The 21,643-nt window shown below is 44.0% G+C and overlaps 1 protein-coding gene across 1 annotated transcript in view; it reads left to right on the plus strand.

Moving 5' to 3' along the window:
- ube3c (ubiquitin protein ligase E3C) overlaps positions 1-21,643 on the plus strand; it is a 70,059-nt gene that overhangs the window by 27,595 nt on the left and 20,821 nt on the right. The window contains exons 13-19 of the mRNA XM_063207086.1: positions 1,146-1,303; positions 2,299-2,552; positions 7,730-7,834; positions 8,657-8,744; positions 15,839-15,936; positions 17,394-17,526; positions 19,218-19,465. Coding sequence (XP_063063156.1) covers positions 1,146-1,303; positions 2,299-2,552; positions 7,730-7,834; positions 8,657-8,744; positions 15,839-15,936; positions 17,394-17,526; positions 19,218-19,465 — 1,084 coding nt within the window. The remainder of the gene's footprint in view (positions 1-1,145; positions 1,304-2,298; positions 2,553-7,729; positions 7,835-8,656; positions 8,745-15,838; positions 15,937-17,393; positions 17,527-19,217; positions 19,466-21,643) is intronic.

The following is a 21,643-nucleotide window of genomic DNA, read 5'->3' on the forward strand; positions in this document are numbered from 1 at the left end:
AAAAAAAAACAATCTTGCAAAGGAAAAAAAAAAAAAAAAAAAATGCATTCTTGATTGTGTTTTTTTATGAAACTGTTTCGGTCAGGGTTGGATGGGGTGGTGCTGATGTTTCATGCTGTTTGTTTATTTTTCTTACATTAAAAAAATAAAAGATAACAAAAAAAACCCAAAAAAAACACTGAAAATGGCTAAATGTATTTAGCATTTTAATTTCCCTATATGTTGGTCTTAACTTTTTTTTCCAAAGTGGTGAGCTGTACGATCAAAACATTTTGTTTTAAACTAAATGAAATCACTTGCCAACTTACCAAAAAACCTGAAAACCATTGCAATTGGCTGACGATTTTATCCAAAGCCACTTAGAGTTGTTCATAGGGTACTGGTTATAGTGTAGCAGTACGGGATTAGGTGCCCTTGAGTCAGCCATGGGTGATAGGAAGTGAAAGGATGGGCTTTGAACCTGCAATCCTCTGACCTAAAGCCCATCTCCTTAGCCGTTAGGCCATAGCTGTCCACCATTTCAAGTCAAGTAAACTTAATTGTCAGTTTCTTCATATGCACAGGTCCTGCAAAGACATTGACATGCATAGGACTGACATTTATCAAGGCAACATTAAAGGAACAGACCACCCTTTTTTGATTTTCACATATTTGCAGTATTTCCTAGCATTATCTATGAATGTGCATATCATTTTTGTCTGTGTCTGCATTGCCCTATTTAACAGTATAGCCAAATTAGGCATAGTAATGCTATGAATATGGTACAAAATAAATGTACTTATAAACCACTTTAAAATGAATGTAAAATTCACCAGAGTGATTAAAAAAATATATATATATCCGTCCAGTGATCACTTGTGGTTTGATGCTAAAGTTACCAGTTACTTCCAGTGATTATGCTAAGATATGCTTATAATTCTGACCCAATGCATCTAAGTACTGAAAACACTGAGAAGAAAATGATATGCACATTCATGAATAATGTTGGGAAATACTGCATACAGGTATGTGTGAAAATCAAAAAAGGGTGGTCTGTTCCTTTAAAATGCAGGACGGAACCAATGACATACTTGTCCGCATACTTGTTCTAATCCCCTGCATCCCCTCTGGTCTCTTCTTCTTGGTTCTACTGTATGGCCTTGCAGGTTCACCGTTCCTCTGCTGCAGCTGTTGTCTCGAGGCTCCCCCATGTCTCTGGAGGACTCCAACCGCATCATCCCCCTCTTCTATCTCTTCAGCTCCCTCTTCAGCCACGCACTCATCTCCGTACACGACTCCGAGTTCTTCGGCTGCTCCCTTCAAGGTGCTGCTCTTTTTTTGCTTCAGAGTGTCATCATAGGCATACACTGTTTGTTGCGAGAGTTGCTTTACAGATAATGTTAGTATTATATTGTTCTTGCAAATATTTTTCTATTCCATGCGTAGTTGGAAAGGTAAAGTTGATGAGTAGTAATGTGTACTCCTCATAGAGATCTACATAATGTAGAGTGGGGAACTAATCACATCAAGTTGCTTACAACTTGACTTCTTTGAATGCACTGTCTTCTTTGTCTGGATAAAATGTCTTAAAGCTCAAAAAATGAGTCTAAATTACTTTCAACTTCTTCGCATTCGAAATCATTGTGCCTGTAAGCAATAGCCCTTTTTTCAGAACTTCAAGGCGTTAAACCTCTATCCCAGTCATTCTCAAACTGTGGGCCCTGAAGGTATTCCAAGTGGGCCTTGAAATAATAAGTCTAAATAATATTTTTGTGTGTGGCTGTTGACAATGTTGAGTATTATTGATAATTGGGTCAGAGGTGTGCCACAAACATTTGTGGAAATTTGAAGTGGGCCCCATGTTGGAAAAAGGTTGGGTACCCCTGCTCTGTCCAAAACGCTTCTTCATCACTGATGTCCTAGCCTGGGAACTTCCATACTGCCTTTAGTTCTACACAGTCGTTCCAATCTGAATCTCACTTGTGATTAGGTCTGGTGGTAACCAGACAACTGATATCCTACTTTCCCCTCTGTCTTTCTCTCAGATGAAAAGACTTTTTGTGTTTTTTAAAGAAGACACTATTCTTTAAGTTTTTTAAAGAAGACACTATTTTTGGTATTTTTAATATGGTCCCACCTTTAAAGGTTTTGAACTTTTTAAAATGTATTGATGTGACCAAACTTATTTAATGTATTTATTCAATTATTTATATCATTGTTGATTTTTAATTTGAGGCGAATTCTATTACCTGTACTGGCCATGAAATAGCTACAGTTGCATATTTGGCCATAAATGTAAACAAACAAACTTTCTCTCAGATGAGGACCAGGTCCATGAGCAGGTGCAGGCCCCCTCGTCCTCCATGATGCCCTTCTCCTTGGTGGAGCTGGTGCCCCTGTCGCGGTGCCTTCGGGACGCCTGCCTGGGCATCATCAAGCTGGCGTATCCCGAGACGCGCACCGAGCACCGCGAGGAGTACCTGGCCGCCTTCCGCAGCGTGGGGGTGACCACCAACGCAGCCGTGCAGCAACGCATACAGGCCCAGCAGAAACGCTGGGTGCAGCTGTTCAAGGTGGGCAGCGTGTTTCTATTTCGTTCCCTCTGTCCGCCAGGCGGTGCTTTCAGCACTGAATGATCCATCACATGCTCATGCAGGTCGAGAGTTAATAACAAAAAAGTAATCTGTGACCCGGGTGACACGCATGCACGTTCCGTCATACGCCTGAACTTAAGGCATGCGCGTCCCGGAAGTCCTTGCTTGGCAATCTTCTCGTCAGTATTCCAAGTGACAGCCAAGGCCTGGCGGTCATCCGGAACTCATAGAACCATGGTTATATACATAACCTTCGTTTTATACTATTACACAGCGTTGCATTTCACTTAGCCAAGGCTTTTATCCTAAGCGACCCTGTTATTTACACAGGGTATTGGTTACAGTCCCTGGCGCAATGTGGGGTTAGATGCCTTGCTCCAGACCGCCTCAGGGTGGAGGTGTAGGGAGATTAGGTTATAGATTAGGGAGATGGGGTAAGGTTTGGGGATGCGAACCTACAACCCTCTGACTTTAAGACCACCTCCCCAACCATTAGGCCACAGCATTTTTCTTGGGCTTTTACACTCAAGAAAAATGGGGACATTTTGTTTTGACAGGACCGTGAGAGAGACAGGAAATGAGTGGGGAGAAATAGATTGCGTAGGAAACAACCTCAGGACTGAATCTTATCTGGTCTGTAGCGTAGTGGTATGGTGCACCAGCCCATTGAGCCATGTCACCCCCAAGCATTATAGCAACATCAGAGATTCTTTAAATATATAGAGATATGCCAATTCAATAGGTTGTTATGGGAACCTAACATGACCAGGTTCCGGTCTGCCTAAAGGGGCGTGTCATAATACTCCTAGCATTGAATAGAACAGTCCTTAGGTCTGCCTAAAGGGGGATCCCCCCCCCTTGCAATAATAGAACCCGGAAACAATGGGCCAATGGAACCTCTCTCTCTCTACTCTCTCTGGCAACATTAGTGGAGGAGAACTGCACAGTGTTGCTTTAAGCTCTGTAAAGGCTATGAGCATCACAGCCAACACAGCCGTGCAGCAGTGCATTCAGGTGCCACAGACATGCTGCAGCTCTTCAAGGTGGGTGCAGTGACTATCTTCTCCGAACCCTGGCCACCATGAAAGGGTGGATCTCTTTAAAGCGTTAAGAAGTGCGTTGGTTCTTTCCATTATTCAAACTCCCATCCTCCCTTTTGCTTGTGGCCTCGTTGCAAGAAGTCATTGACGACAGAAGTTCAATTCCATATCTCACAAAAGCACAATTCAAAGATGATTTTCTCATTTGCAATTGGATGAAGAATGGGGAAAGTCCCCCAAAAGTTAGTGGCTAGGCTGACAGCGGGGGAACTTCATTGAATGTCTTTCTTACAGAGGCAAGAAGCGAGTTGTCAGCCAAGCGCGAGGCCACAATCACAGGTCGAGGATGGGAGTAAGGATATGGAAAGATCCCCTAAGTGATACCGTCCCATTTTTGGAAATAAGCTTGTTTCACACCTCTCCTTGAGTTAAATGATTGGGTTTTACCTTTCTCCTCCTGCACTACATCCTGCCGTTACGGAAGTACAAGTTAACCTTCAAGCTAGCAGTTGACATTGAGTCCTATGATACCAGCTGGCGGCTTAACTGGTCTCATAGTATTCAATGTTAACTGCTAGCTTGGAGGTAAAATTTGCACTGCCATACTCAGAGAACGGTTGAAAGAACAGGAGAAAGGTACAACTCAATCATCTAACTCAAGGAGAGGTGTAAAATAAGCTTATATCAAAAAATGGGACAGTATCGACATAAAGCGTTCGTCTTGCAAAAAGTGATGTGATGAAGCTACACTAGGCCCTCGATCATGCGTAGATGTGTCCAGATATGTATGTATGCATGATAACTGTATACATCTGGCAGTATATGGTTGGATGTAATCTTGGTTCTGATTGGACGAGAGCTGAGTTGGAAGAAGGAACCATTGAACCTCCAGAATAGTTCAGTTTGCTGAGAGGGATACGCCCTTTAACAGTCCACGTCGTAGAATTTGCATTTAAGATCTCGCTCGTCACTTTTATACTTGGTAGCTGTAGATCAGCCGGTATCTTAATGTTTCTTTCCTGCCAGCCCTTGAGGTGTGATAACATTTAATAATCTGTTCTTAATCGTCGGTTTAATCTTGTTAAGTGATGTCTTATCATGGCTTTTTCCATGTGCGCAGCTCATAATGACTGTGGTGGGCAACACTCAAAGCACACACACCCACACACACACACACACACACACACACACACACACACACACACACACACACACACACACACACACACACACACACACCCTTCCACTCTCGCGCTTGCTCTGCTTCCTCTGCTTTCTCTGATTCTCTTACTCGGATTCTTTCCCTCCCTTTCTCTCACTCTCTCCACCTACCATTTTGTCTCTTTCTTCTTCTTTCTTCTTCTTCTGTATTCGTCTGTCCTCCCAGCTCTGTGGCATGGGATCACAAGTAAAGAAGTGAGGTGAAAGAAGGTGAGGAGAAGAAGAGTTAGCTTGTTGAAGGGAGGAAAACTGGAACAGTTTAAGAGTGACTAAAAGACAAGAATACACATAACAATAGCTCATGGAATAAGACTAGAAAAGAAGGGGAAAAAGTGAGTGAATGGGAATGTGAGGGCGGGGGTGGGGGGGTGAGCAATTGAAGACCTTCTCCTCACGACCAGAAGATGATTGATAAAAAGAGAAGCAGTCGAGAGTCAGAGAAAGACAAAGAGAGTGAGCGAGAGAGAGAGAGAGAGAAAGGGAGAGAGAGAATAGAGCAAGAGAAAGCGAGCAAGATGGCAATGGAGAAAAGAAGGAATAGAAAAGAAAAAGAGAGACAAAAAGGGAGAATATTCCAAAGCGGTGTCAGCTGGGCCAGGTCTGGCCCTCCTGTCAGCTCAAAGTGGCCGTTAAAGAGGTAGCAGCAGCAGCAGCAGCAGCGGGAGCAGAAACGCATTTCCCAAATTGAACGGTTTGGATTTACAGTCGGACCGTGGGCCTGCGCTGACCCCCCTAACACGCTAATGTCCGCCTGGAGTCATCAGACGTCCCTCCGGATCTTTTATCACTTCCATTGTCAAGCTATCTATTTAATTGAAAGAAGTTAATTGAATGAAAATGATCAACTAAGCTTGTATTAATATTGCTAATGGAACTCGCGGGGGCTGGCCTCGTGTTTGGAGAAGTCCTCGATGGCGGCGTCTCTGGTGGGAGAGAGTTTGGGGAGAGGGCCTATTACGGCGTGCACTTAGGACTGGCCGGACTAATTAACTGATAGTTATTCATTGGGGGGAGTCAGTGGAGGTGGTGGTTGGTGCTGGGGTGGGGTGGTGGAATGGGGTGGTTTTGTGGGCACTTGTGTGTGCGTGCGTGTGTGCGTGCCTGCGTGCGTGCGTGCATGCGTGAATGCGAAAGAGAGAGACTGTGTGTGTGTGTGTGTGTGTGTGTGTGTGTGTGTGTGTGTGTGTGTGTGTGTGTGTGTGTGTGTGTGTGTGTGTGTGTGTGTGTGTGTGTGTGTGTGTGTGTGTGTGTGTGTGTGTGTGTGTGTGTGTGTGTGTGTGTGTGTGGTGGCGATGCGGTGGTACAGCGTTTTGCACTCATCGTTATTGGCGACTATTTTCTGGGGGTGAAGGGATGGCAATGGGTGTCCTCTGGAAGTGACCAGTTCGATAATTTCGCCATTACTCCATCGCGGTATGAAAATGCTTCCCCTGGAATGCGAACACATGCCTTGTTGGCCGTGCGTGTGCCAGCTACCTTCTATCAAAGCATTTTCTTCGGTCTTTTAACCTTGCAGCATCTGTCTCTTAAGCCACTGTTGTTAACCTCGGAATTAGATAAATTACATTTAGAAACAGCAAAAGTAAGACTGGCATTTGTCAATACTCAACAAAGTAACCAGTAAAATCCCAGTTAAGAGAAGATAAAAAAGAGATTTACTACTGAGGAGATAAGAGAAATCTGCATCTGCTTTTTTTGTGCATTAGCGAGTTTAAGTCGTGTGTGTGTGCGTGTGCGTGTGCGTGTGCGTGTGCGCGTGCGCAGCGCGTGAAGCAGAGCGATGCACTGCAGCTTGTCCTCTTCTTGGGAGAGAGGGCTGGTGTGTGTGTGTGCCTGATGTCAGCAGTCTGCTGCTTAATTAACAGCGCTTAATGTCCACAGATGACTCGTTTATCTCCCTCGCGGACCACAAATGGCTACTACTGCACGTCACGGAGCACGCTCGCTCACCGCTAGCCCCCCACCCCACTTCTCAACCACCCCCACCCCCACCCTCCATTCAGGGAAGGAAAGAACACCCCCCCCCCCCTGTTTGTAGTCACGCTCACTGCCTGACACAACTAACCCCCCCTGCTTGTCTAAAGGAAGAGGAGATGCTAGCCATTTTGTTGCGCCCCCCCATAAACATCCGTTTATTTAAGCGTCGATTAAACAGTGGCTCCACTCTGCCAGAATCGAACATGCCTCTGTAAAAGGCGCTGTCTTAGAATTACTGTCCTGATCAGGTGGAATCCTTAGCCTCACAGAAGAGATACCTCTCTGTCAATTGCTTTCTCTCTCTCTTTCCCTCTTCCCCACTTTCCTCCGTCAGTCTCAGTACTGTATAGTAATGTTCTCTGCAGAGAATCGCTGTGGAAGGACTTTGCGCTGCTCTTTAAACTGTGTATTGAATTGGTCATTTGGAGTGTATCTTCTTGCTAATGAATGTTCTTGCCTACTGTACAGCAGAGCATGTTAACATCTTATTTTCATGCAACATTTCTCATTTGTTTAAGTTGGGAGGTTAACGACTGTGCTGGGACTTAAAAGAATCTCTCTGATTTCTGGACCACGGTGGCTTAATGGTTAGGGAGTTGGTCCCGGGGTCACTGGTTGCAATGCCGTAAACATAATCAATTGAAAGAATGTGGGTGGGGAGGTCAATGACTAATGTTCTCCTGCAGCCTCATCCATGGCTCAAGTGATCTTGAGAAAGGCATTTAACACTACATTTTTCCAGGGACCGTACCCTGTATGTAAAATAAATGTCACTCAGTCTGGAATGTTATCCAAAGTGACTTTCAAAAGAGTTCGTAGAGTCTTAGAGTCAGAGAAAGTGTTTAGAGATGCAATGTGTAGTTGTATTTTTATATAGTATTTTTAAGTGTAACAAGCCTTCTTTTAATTTTGTTTCAGGTGATCACGAACCTGGTGAAGATGGTGAAGGCTCGTGACATCCGGCGGCCCTTCTGTCCCCGAGGACACTGGCTCTCTGAGGAGGTCAACATCAGTGCTGATAAGGTAGCTTGTGTGTGTGTGTGTGTGTGTGTGTGTGTGTGTGTGTGTGTGTGTGTGTGTGTGTGTGTGTGTGTGTGTGTGTGTGTGTGTGTGTGTGTGTGTGTGTGTGTGTGTGTGTGTGTGTGTGTGTGTGTGTGTGTGTGTGTGTGTGTGTGTGTGTGTGTGTGTCTAATATGTAGGTATTCTTCCAGTTTTCCAGGATGTCTTTAGCACAGGCTCAGCATATGCTTTTGAGTCTGCTCTTCCGTTGTAATCTTTGGGTGTTTGAAATCAATATATCTTAATAATATCGGCAATCACCAATATATCATCATAAGAATTTGGACTCATAGATCCGTGCTACCTTTTTGTGTAATGCTCCTCTAAATGACCAATTATGTAACTCTCATGCTCTTGATCCATAGTTAAATGTCGATTGGTCACATCAAGTCAAGTCAAGTTGGTTTTATTGTCAATTTCTTTACATGCACTGGTCATACAAAGAATTTGAAATTACATTTCTTGCTTTCCCATGCAGACATAGACTAATCTAGGTAAGGACATAGACAGTATAGACATAGACAGTACTCATACATGGACATAGACAGTATGGACATAGACAGTGCTCATACAGACATTTAAAGTGCAGGACTGGACAACAGAAGACTTGTAGAGAACATACATTAAGAGGAGGTATTTTGTTGTGCTTTTTTTTCTAAAAGACCTTTGTAGCGTTCTGACATAGTAATAGTAGCATTGAAGAAAAAAATGAAAAAAAGAAAAAAAAAGTGTATTAGAGTGTTTGTGTTGATGTTGTTGCCATTGTTTTTGTTTTTGTTGTCCCAGGTCACCCAGCTGTACGTTCCGTCAGCACGACACATGTGGAGGATCAGGAGGATGGGCCGCATCGGACCCCTGCAGTCCACTCTGGATGGTGAGAGACGCACTTGACTACCGTTACTGCCCTGTGTGCCTAATCGTTAGGGTTAGTTGGTCTTTCAGTCAGAGGGTTGTAGGTTCGAATCCCACTTAACCTCTCCCTACACCTCCATAAAGGGCTGAGTTACCTTTTGAGCAAGGCACCTACGTGTAAACCCCCATTGCTCCAGGAGCAGTAACCAATACCCATTACAGTAATAACTGTAAGTCGCCTTGGATAAAAGCATCCGCTAAGTGTAATGTAATGTAATGGAAAGACGCCCTCTGGAGCTTATCTTTATCTGTACCTTATCTGAGAAGTTTTATTTCTTTTTTTTCCCTTGTGGTATTTCTATTTTTTACTGTATTGGACCTGTGTAGTAGTCCACTCCTAGCGGCAAGACACACACGCGGCACACTGACTACCGTTACTGGCATCTTGAGCTTATCTGTACATGAGAGAAGTTTTATGCATTATTATTGGTACAGTGTTGCCCTCATCTGTTGAAACACAATTATGTTCACAAACCCCATCTCCTCCCATAAAAGAAGATGAGAAGTAGCCATGTAGAAACCATTTTATTTCATCATTTTAAATGGCCCTTTCCACTTGCTGTGAACTACATTCACAGCACGTTATTAAATTGTCTCTGCATTACAATCAAGATTTTTTTTTCAATAGTACAATTATCACAAATTAAAAAAGAGGAATGACTTCATATCAATGATCATGTCATATATATATTAGCATCCATATCAACAATATGGAGGAATGGCACGTCACAGTGAAAGATTAAAAGGTAACACTTTAGAATAACGTCCTATTCACAGCTTTATAAACACAGCAGACACAGCGCAGTCTCATCGGTCCTAGAAGTTTCTCCTCCAAAGACCAGAAGACATGAAACCACGGAAACACTTTATTTTAGGGATACATCTATTAGCACTAATACATACAATGTTCCTGTATAAGTAACTTGTAAGGCATGTACAAAGCAAAGTCAAACATTTGCTAGGCATGTATTCGCAAATGTCTTGTTCATGCACAATAAGGGATTTATTACCAATTTAACCTTAGTGAGGACTTAGTAGGCCTTAGCATTTGCCTCTTACAAGTTACTTATGCAGGCATTAACATTGAATGTATTAGTGCTTATAGATGTATCCCTAAAATAAATTGTTACCGAAACCACATAAAACTCACACAGTAGAAGTTGATTTCCACTCCACTGTGGAGTCGTAGTTTGGTTATTACTCATTTACAAACATTTGTAAATGCTTTGTTAAATCTTAATTATTATTAAATGTTAATAAAGTGTTTATATGGCGGTGAATAGGACGTTATTCTAAAGTGTTACCGATTAAAAGCTTTCCAAATGACTCATCTTCGGGGGGTGAGAGGGGGGGGGGTCTCTCTGTGGTCACAGAGGTCGTATCTCTTCAATGCGTCATTATCCTTATTGGTGGTGGAGGGACAAGCGGTGGCCTGCCCGTGCCCCGTAGTGTCACAGTGGCCACTCTTCAGTCTGTGTGCCAAACTGCGGTAGTGACAGCTCTGGTCAATTGGCACCTGTGGGTGAAGTATTGCTGGCATTGTGAGCGGCTAATAATGGCACTTTTGGCAGCCACGCTGCGCGATTGTCCGCTGTTGTTGCCGCTCCGCGAGGAGGAAGTCACACCTCAGTGTTTGTTGGTGTCACAGAGAGAGCAGCACAGCCGTTAAACCTCTCTCTCTCTCTCTCTCTCTCTCTCTCTCTCTCTCTCTCTCTCTCTCTCTCATTCTCCCTCTCGCTCTGTCTCTCTCTCTCTTACAATTTTTCTTGGTCTCTCGCACTCATTCGCTCTGTCTTGTTATCTCTGTCTGTCTGTCAGTCTCTCTCTCTCTCTCTCTGTCTCTCTCTCTCTTTCCACACACACATACTTTTTCTATCTATCTATCTATCTATCTATCTATCTATCTATCTATCTATCTATCTATCTATCTATCTATCTATCTCTTTTCGGTCATTTTCTTGTTATCTTGCTCTATCGCATTCACTCAATCATTTTCTATCTCTCTGTTGTTCTCTCTCTCTCTCTCTCTCTCTCTCTCTCTCTCTCTCTCTCTCTCTCTCTCTCTCTCTCTCTCTCTCTCTCTCTCTCTCTCTCTCTCTCTCTCTCTCTCTCTCTCTCCCTCTCTTCTGTGTGTGCACACATCTCACAGCCTGTCACTCTTCTGCTCTCCGCTCCTCGCACCTTCTTAGCACAACCCGTTGTGGCTTTGGCTGAGTCACCTTGCCAAGCGCGGCTGGCCTCCTGGCATCCCTGCGCCCATGCACGCCTCGGCCTCCTCACTGGCGCCTCTGCTCTGCCCCCTCTAATCTCTCCGACATGTTTTTTAACGCCCTGTGGAAACCAGGCGTTCCACACAGCAGGGTGTAAAATGGCTGCTGCTGTTCTACAGGGTTGTACCGGGCAGCAGGGAGGAGGGAAGAGTCTGTGGGTGCATTCCAATATGCGACCTCGCGTCCCCCACTTGTGCTTGTGGCCTCGCCCCGCCTCCTGGCCCCTCCTCCGTGAGGAAAACAATTAATTTTCCCCGCTGTCAGCCTGGCCACAACAACTTTTGGGGGACTATTCTTCATTCACCATCCAGTTTGCAAATGTGAAAATGACTTTACAATTGAGCTTTTGCAAGATATTGAAATGTAATGCTGTTGTCAGTGATGTCATCATGAGGTATTACCAGAGACAGTTTAGATTGAGACAGGACATATGGCGGCCATCTTGGTGACGCCTTCGGAGTGCTATTTCGCGATTAAGTAGACCAGATCTGAGAGTGAATGGGAAAAATGAATGGGGAAACTGAGTATAGGACGGGGAAGAACCCAGCGGTTGTGAAAACCATATGGTTGAAACCACCGTGAAAAACTGATCAATCTAGACTGCTTGGTTGTGTTATACGAGTCAAAACAAAGCTTTTTAAGCCACTTTTCTCACTGCTTTTTTTGACAGAGCGCAGGCGCAGTAGTTCCGTAACGGCACGAGAGCAACGGCTTTTCACAACTGAGCATGCGCATCATTTCGCGTGCGCCGATGCAGCCAGATGATTGGATCACTGGCACCGCAGCTCAGCAGGCACATTGGCTCTTGTTACCAGAAATGCGGGAGATGCGCGAGTAGACGCCATATTTGCGTTACGAATCTTCACCGTTAATTTCTATGTATGATTACATGGCTGTCCCATCTCACCTTCCTATCAAAATCTCTGGTATTACTTCCTGGTACGAGGACAAGCACAAGTGGAGGACGCAAGGTCACATATTGGAACGTACCCTGTGTCATTGCAAGCCTGACCTGTCTACACTCGTTCACACCTAAGGATTGGTGAATAAGGTCATACAGCATGATAAACGTACTTTTAGCTTCAAGTGAGAGACACAGCAAGATGGAAGCTAAATTAAAAATATGAATTTAACTATATCAAGAAGGCATAAAGAAAAGTTTGAGAGTATGTTTTGCAAACCTAAGAAATAATTGGATAAACCCAAGTAAGCTATTTAGTTTAATGCTTGTGTTCTACTAAAATTCTAAATGGCATTTTTTTGTCTTGTAGAATACAAAATGGACTGATTTCAAGCTTCAGCTTTTGGAACACCTTTCCTTTTGGAAGGATCTGCTTTGGGCGATCAAAAAAACCAAAACAAAAAAATGCATTGTAGAGGTCATAGATTGGGAGAGTCATTGAGCCTGTTTTAGGGTATAGGAATAAAGCCATATAGGGACTGTTGCTCTCGCTCCAAATGTGCTGGAGTTTAAAATATTCACAGCATTGTGTGCGTGTGTGTGAAAGACATACATTTCTGTAGTGTATACCATGGTCAGCAGCAGTTATTAGTCGGCAATTGGCAGTACGGACAGTCACCCCATTGAGGCAGCCAGGCCAGGCCAGGCTGGTGGATGCTGGTGTGAAAACAAGCAGATAAGAATGTGCGTGCGATCAGCCCTAATGCCCACTCAGGCTGACACGCGTCACCCCATCCAATTAGCTTGAGAAGGCCCCACGGAAGGAGGAGGAGAGGAGAGGAGAGGATCCTCCATCTGCCCACCCTATTGCTCCAAACGCCCCCCACACACACTATAGACCCTCCTTTCATTTCCCTAAATGGACTGGGATGTGTGTGTGTGTGTGTGTGTGTGTGTGTGTGTGTGTGTGTGTGTGTGTGTGTGTGTGTGTGTGTGTGTGTGTGTGTGTGTGTGTGTGTGTGTGTGTGTGTGTGTGTGTGTGTGTGTGTGTGTGTGTGTGTGTGTGTGTGTGTGTGTGTGTGTTACGGACTAGTGATAGATGACTGCCATATTGACCACCATGGGGGCCGTATTTTCTACTCTGCAATGGAGACTTGATGGTGCTGGAGCTGGTGGTTGTGTGTTTGTGTGTGTGCGCGTTTGTGTGTGTTGCGGGTGGAGCAGGAGTTTGATTGACTAATTGAGCAGAATGATTATGCTGTGATAGAGGATGGAATGGTAGTGGGGATGCGTGGTCGGGGGGGGTAAATGTTTTAAACTCTGCTGGTCTAGCTCTTTATCCTTTGCCCGCCCCCACCCGTGTGTGTGTGTGTGTGTGTGCGTGTGCGTGTGCGTGTGCGTGTGCGGTTTGAAGAGGTTTGAAACGATCAGAAGGCCTGCTCTAATACAAAACAAACGTCCCGGTAATGGAGATTGTGTAGCAGGTGGACGGGCATCTCACAGTCCAGTTAATTAAAAGTGTGTGTTAGCCAGCAGAGGGAGGCAGGATTGAGCACTCTTTAATGGGGCTGCTACTGCTGCACACACACACACACACACACACACACACACACACACACACACACACACACACACACACACGGGGGCACATACACACACACACACACACGGGGGCACACACACACACACACACACACACACACACACACACACACAGATGGACACACACACACAAGCACACACACACACACACACACACACACACGGACACACACACAGGGACACACACACACACGCACACACACACACACACACACACAGAGACGCACACACACACACACACACACACACACACACACACACAGACACACACACACACACAGACACAGATGGACACACACGGGCACATACACACACACACACACACACACACACACACACACGGATAGGCATATGCACTCCCACACACACACAGACAGATACATGTACACACACACACACTCAAAAGATAAATGAACCAACCTTTGTTGTACTTTTAAGGGTTGTGGTCAGGACACAGGTTGTGTAGTTCCACTTTTGTTTTCCTAATTTGCTAATTCCCAAATTGCTTTCAGATCTCCTTTCTTGTAAGGAACACAATGTGATGCAAAGAAAGGAGATACGCACTCCGCGCTTCTAAATTAGCAATCCGGTGCAACCAGAGTGGGTTTAAATCATAAGTAGAAAAGGGAAATAATCTGGTGCCACACTAATGTCTATTTTCTGTTGTTTATTTAATCAGTGCAGTAAGACTAACGTTTCGACATGCGTCTTCATCAGAGTCCTCCAAGGATGTAGACGCATGTCGAAACGTTAGTCTTACTGCACTGATAAAATAAACAACAGAAAATAGACATCCGTGGAACACAATGTGATATTTGATAGTGCCAATGGTGAAAATGTCAACGCTTTAAAATGCTTACAATAATAATAATAATGGGAAGTGATCACAGAATCAATAAAGATATTGAGTGGAAAAAAAGACTGAGGCTCAGCAGATAGATACAGGGGTTGGACAAAATAATGAAGATAGGCCAACAGGCTGGTCCACTTGAGCCTTGAAACTTCTCACTCTAAAATGACAGGTGTTTCCATTATTTTGTCTAACCCCTGTGTATATTATGGTAAGTCTGAAGTGGACCCTGGACATCATGGTTTAAATTGGGGTAACACTTCATTTTGCGGTGTATCTCTATGCACCAAACATGTAAGGTTATGAACTTACTCTACAGAGTCTCTACATATCTAATCCTAACGTACAGTGAAAGTACATCATGTTTACATGTAAAATATTGGTCATACTGTAATTAATTAACAAGGACAGTAATGTAAAGTCCTACCTAAATTTGATCATTCCTCAGGATTTGGTTTTACCATAGAAAGGGGACTGAGTGGAATGATGATGTGATGGAAAGACGGATAGATGGATAGATAGATAAATAGATAGATAGATGGGTACATAGGTAGGTAGATGGATGAATGGGCGGGCAAATTAGTTGACTAGAATGATTGGTATATGGAGAGAGGCTAACTAACCACAAATAAACAGAATGTCTATGAATTGGATGGATAGAAGGGTGAAAAAAGAATGTTGGCAGATGGAGAGATGAGGAGAGATGGATGGCCTTGAAGGCTGATGGGATGGACAACTAGACGAGTGTGTCGATGTGTGACTGGGGGTTATTGGGGGCATGGTTGGAAATCGAGATTGATGTGCTTTTCTTTGCCTATCCTCTCTGATCATCTCGTCTGTTTATTTGACCTACCCTGTCCTGTCTTCTCTGTGCGTTTAGATGTTAGATGTTTCTGTCTTATGTACTCTGTTCTCATTTGTGTGTCCATCTGCATGTCTGTGCGTCAATCTGTAATATATTACACTTAGTTGATGCGTTCATCCAAAGTTATTGACGTACAAGATATTGGTTACACTCACTGGAGCAATGTGAGGTTGGATCCCTTTCTCCTGGGCACTTCAACCATAAATGATGCGGAATTTGAAACTGCAACTTAACCTGTCCAAATATCATCTCCTTAACTATTAGGCCCACGGCAACCTCTGTCTGTCCGCCCTTCTCTCTTTCTCTGTTTCTCTCTCTCTCTCTCTCTCTCACTCACTCACTCACTCACTCACTCACTCACTCACTCACTCACTCACTCACTCACTCACTCTCACACACACACACACACACACACACACAAGCACGCACGCACACACACACACAGACACACACACACACTCACACACTCACACACTCTCTCTCTCTCTCTCTCTCTCTCTCTCTCTCTCTCTCTCTCTCTCTCCTTTCTCCTAATCTGTCTCTCTTATCTGTCTGTCTGTGTGTGCAGTGGGTCTGGAGCCTCCTCAGCTGTCTGTGTCTGAGGAGCGGCATCTGGCCATCTTGACAGAGCTGCCCTTCGTCGTGCCTTTTGAAGAGCGAGTCAAGGTAACACACACACACACACACACACACACACACACACACACACACATAAAGAGACCCACATCACCAAAGAGATGATGCATGACCAAAGAGGGAAAATGGCGATGTTGCTTCAGTTGTGATTTTAACCCATTTAAGGAACTCAACGTAGGATTACATTTTAATGAATTACTGTCCTGGGTTATCTGGTGCTTAAATGAGTCATTTGTACGTGAATGGTGACTACTTTTGCGGTGCGCTATCAGAATTCCCCACATATGTGTAACTGGGCTGACGGAGCCGAATGAGCCTTGTGGGAAAAATACTTCCCATTAGAAAAACTTACCGTGGCGCTGGAGACATTCACATTTGTATCGACTTTTGGTACTCTGGCATGGAAAAACAATCGCACCACAATAGGAGCAGCATTTTTTAAAATGATTGTATAGATTTTGAGACGGGCACCATGCAAACTCATGCAAACTGAAGAGATCGACTTAAAGCCTAATGTTCTAAAAAGAATAACAAAAATGTCTGCGCTCTCAAAGCTAAATATACATGCATAGAATAGAAGCTGCAGCGGAACTTGAAGCTTGTGTTGGACACATGCTGCTCCTGATCTTAATGCGTTCTAGTAGACCTGTTGTTCATTTGAATACAATGAGCCCCGTTCCCCTCCGTCAGAGTAATCCAGTAATGTTTAAGAGCGTTTTGAAAAGCCAGTTTGAGTCTTCAGAGCTACATAATCACTTTGCCTCTGTTACCACATCCCTCTCCGCCAGCATGGGTGGGCCTCTATCAATACGCCTCTGCCATGGTAATGAATGGGTATGATTGGAGCCGCTCCAGAGTATTGATCACTGATCGGCCCGTGCTGAAAAAGACGTTTGTGTTTCTGTTCCGTTTGCTCCAGAGTAAGCTGTTTTTATGTCGAAAGCTCTTTATATTGGGGCTAATTTTGTAAAGGAGTTTGTCAGTGTCTCTTATTAGCTCGTTTATAGCGCTGCTTTTATTTGTCTACACATCTCTTTTCTACTCCTCCATGTTTGTGTTGTATTCATACTGCTAACTGGTTGCTATTTTGTTTATAACATAACATGACATCACACACTGTTCAATGGAGCATGGGTCAATCGGGTCCACAGGACAAATCACATGTCTGCTTTTCTGTTTTTTCAGCGATTTGATAGAAATAACCTGCTTTTGTATTATTTTTTACTTTTATTCGTTTTTTTTATATTGTTGCTGGTTTGAATTGTAAACTCTAGGCATTGCTCAGTCTATGGCCTGAGTAAACAATGGTTGATGATGATTGTGAACTTCATTTTCATCAATTTCATTAACATATCGCACTTCACAAATATTTCTTAATACCAGTCTATCCCAGTGAAAACATGTTAACATCCTCTTTGCATTTTGTGTGTGTGTGCGTGCACGTGCATGCTTGTGTGCGCATGTGTGTTCTGCGTGTGTGTGTCCAGATCTTCCAGCGTCTGATCTTCGCGGACAAGCGGGACGTACAGGGTGACGGGCCATTCCTTGACGGCATCAGCATCACCATCCGCAGAAACTACATCTATGAAGACGCCTACGACAAACTGTCACCGGAGAACGGTACACGCACACACACACACGCACACACACACACGCACGCACATACACACACACACACACACACACACACGTACACATGCGAAGATTGCGCACACGCACACATGCGCGTGTCCATGCGCACGCACACCAGATATGGAAATGGCATTGTAAGCACACACACATACATTATATTTTACTAGGCACTTTCATATTTTACCAGAATTTGCTGATTTTCATCCCTGATTCTTGGACATTCATTGCACAAAAAGATGCATACATCTGTCCAATTTTTGTACGAACTCGATGCACAATCCCACAGCATGCTCTTTTTTTATTGCATAAACCGCATCATCTCAAAAGACGTCAGTTAGTTTTCCAGTGAGTTAGTGAGTGGAAGTGCATCCATGTTGGGTGCTTTAAGTGCTGTCACAGAAGGTGCCGGCTGGCGTTATTTAGGGTCCGCGTGATAGATTAATTTGTAATGGACAGAAGGCGAAATGGAAATGCATTCAAATGTTATTAGACAGATTGAAGGCCCCCTTGGTAGGGTGGCGTACCTTGAGAGTGGGAGAACCACACTGTGTGTGTGCCTGTGTCTGTGTGTGTATGTGTGTGTGTGTTGAGGTGTCGGGAGGTCAGGCTATCTGCACCTCTCCTCACATCTCGTATTTAAGGGGTTTTTTTTCAACGCAAGTGCCTTCTGATCGCGTCAAATTTAATTGGAAATGGGGCCGCGAGATGTTTGATACTGGGCTGTTATGAGTCGCCAAAGCACAAGCTGCGCCGATCGTATTCCAACCGTAATGGAACATATAAAAGGCCAGAGATCAATGCCTTTAAGTCAAGCGCCTTCTCTTTTTTTACGGCGTAGTAATTTAGGTAAAACAGTGAAAGGGGGTATGGCTGCCTCAGTGATATGATTAAAAGGAAACGTTTGAAGCAGACCCATTGAAAGACGGGCCGAGTTGAGGTGCGTGCGTGCGTTTGAGTGTGCATGTTTGTGTGTGTGTGGGCCTGACCATGTGAGTTATTGGAAATGTGATTTATGAGTGCAGATTAATAGTGCTGAAAGATGACCTTTTTATACATTTGAATATCCCCTGCTCTCATATATGCACATATACATTCATGTGTGCTCTTTCACGTACGTATATAATTTGAATGGCGATGATATTTTCTCTATAACATTTCTGAAGGTTTTTAATTAATAAATGACTCTTCCTCTAATATAATACGCCTCCATTTACTACTATGTCTAACTGTTCATAAGTCTACTTTCGGACAATATTTGCACAATATTATTTTTCTTACTAAGTCAAGGGAAACCCTGCCTCATTCCTATCCTTCAGTCGCTTCCTGTCAATAAAGGTGGTTAAAGCAGTCATTCCATTCAAATTCAAAAGTCAGTTGTAGCAAGGAGATTGTTACAATGTTGCATACTGAAGACGGCACATGCCAAAATGAGTCTGTGCAAATTTAGCAATAATGTAGGGATGTAGGGATGTACCGAATCCAAGATTCTGTTTCAGATTTGGCCTTGTTGACAGGGTTCCCTTTCAGTTTTGGTGATCTGAGTAGTATTCGGTATTCAGTTTCGTATTCGGCTAAATCTTGCTCAGTGGACTCAGTATTCATCAGAACTTTAAAAAAATCAGGATTCGGTACACCCCTAATAATGATGGTGGTTGTTGTTACGATCCCCTCATCTGCAGAGCCGGACCTGAAGAAGCGTATCCGCGTGCACCTGCTGAACGCCCACGGGCTGGACGAGGCCGGCATAGACGGCGGCGGCATCTTCCGGGAGTTCCTGAACGAGCTGCTGAAGACGGGCTTCAACCCCAACCAGGGCTTCTTCAAGACCACCAACGAGGGCCTGCTCTACCCCAGCCCCAGCGCAGACATGCTGGTCGGAGACTCCTTCACCAGACACTACTACTTCCTGGGAAGGATACTGGGGAAGGTAATTCACTTCTTCACTTGTCACCCTGTATAAAAAGCACTTCTCCCAAAATGCTTGTTTGTCAGATAATCATTTTAATCAGCTACTTCACATGATATATCTGAGAGGGTTGTCCTCCACTTCAGTAATTTGTTTAGCAAAATACAATCATCCACAAAAAATATACACATTCACCAATCAACCAAATACAGCACATATCATCCAGCCGTTCAAAAAGCATAGCAGAGTAGAGTAGAGTAGAGGAGGTACTTAATTCATTCGAAAGTAAATTAAGGAAGCACTCTGACACAATTGTTCCAACGAGGACCTGCTGTCCCAGCCCCAGTGTGAACATGCTGGTCGGAGACCCATTCACCAGACACTACTACTTCCTAGGAAGGATGTCGGGGGAAGGTAAACTAGCACCACCTCGCTTACCCAGATGTCATGCATTCGGTAAACCTAGTCACTCGCCAAATCCAGTCGTTCCAGTGCAATAGAATTTACAGACTTAAATCGCTTTTATGGTTTTGTCACCACGTACTCTCAAACTGATAGCTTGAAACAGTAACAGTCACTGAAAGTGAATGCACAAAATCCAGGACAATTATTTGTGATCTGCTTTGTCAGCAGTGCCTGGACTAGAATGGTTGTCATTTTGACAATACAGTAGGTGGTGACGATACAACAAAATAATGAGTTCTGTGAGAATAATGAGTTCTGTTGCAATTGGGAAACTGCATGAATTTTAAAAATCACCTACTTCACAATCATCTAAGGTGTGAATTAATTTTTGGGGGTGACCTGCATACAGTATGGTGTACTATACATGAATCGCTGAATGCAGTCATTGCCCTGCCATAGTCATTATATACACCTCATGCAGCCATACAACCAATGCGGTCATCCCTCTAGTCATCCACCATTAGTCATCAAATGAGTAGAGCCATCCTATTCATCCATGCATCTATCTTAGTCTTTTGGCTCACTAAGCTATGGGCTCAACAAAGTGTGTCCGTCTGCGTGTCCGTGTGCGTGTCCGTGTGTGTGTGTGTGTGTGCGTGCGTGCGTGCCTGCGTGCGAGGGTGTGCATGCATGTGCGTGTACATGTAAATGTACGTACCTATGTATGTGTACATACTGTATGTGCGTGTGTGTATGTGTTTGCATGTATGTATGTGTGTGTTAATGGGAGAGGTGTTGGTTGTTAGTGTTGTCTGAGTAGCGTCTGATGAGTCCTCTTCCACCTCATCGGAGCCCAATGGGGGCAAATGCCGTTCGGTGTATCCAGGATAGACTAAAGGCTGTTCCAGTGAAATGAGGTGTGTGTTCTCGTGTCTGTGTGTGTCTTTGTGTGTGTGTCTTTGTGTGTGTGTCTTTGTGTGTGTGTCTTTGTGTGTGTGTCTTTGTGTGTGTGTGTGTCTTTGTGTGTGTGTGTGTGTCTTTGTGTGTGTGTGTGTGTGTGTGTCTTTGTGTGTGTGTGTGTGTGTGTGCGTGTGCGTGTGCGTGTGTGTGTGTGTGTGTGTGTGTGTGTGTGTGTACAAGGGGGTGTGAGAGCTTCGGAGAGGTGTTGAAAGAGGAAAAATAAACCAAAGCTCATGTTAATCATATCCAGACCATTTAGCTGGGAGGATACCGTGTCAATGTAGGTGATGCTTGTTAGTGAGGAAGAAAGGTGGAGGGCGAGGAAGAGTTTTTTTTCTGTAGCACATACACATTTCAATATACAAGTCATTATCATATGCCAGTACACTGTCCTCTACAAAACTACCAATTAAAGGAGAATATGTAGAAAACTGAAATAAAGAAGGTAACCGCCAAATGCTGGTAAGACTTGGCTGTGGCTAGTTATGATTTCATTATTAGCCAATTTGACAGGTAGCTTATTTTTGTGACATGCCACAGTAGTTTATATCTGTTGATTGCCCCTTGTGCCGCAGTTTTTGTTGTTGTTGACAGTAAAAGTTCATTCAATTTTAAGTCATTTCATGTATGAAGCAGTGATACTGGCACTAATGCTATTGCTTTAGAACATCTGCACTTTGATGCATCATGTTAAAGAAAAGAAGAAAAAAAAAACACAGACAACTAACCCTGAATACCTCATGAACAACTATCTAGCCCAGGGGTGGGGAACCTCTGTCTCGAGGGCCGTTTACGTAATGTATATGTAGCTTCACATGAAATATGACATCTTTT

The sequence above is a fragment of the Engraulis encrasicolus genome, chromosome 9 (genome assembly GCF_034702125.1).
Source record: "Engraulis encrasicolus isolate BLACKSEA-1 chromosome 9, IST_EnEncr_1.0, whole genome shotgun sequence".
Lineage (NCBI taxonomy): Eukaryota > Metazoa > Chordata > Actinopteri > Clupeiformes > Engraulidae > Engraulis > Engraulis encrasicolus.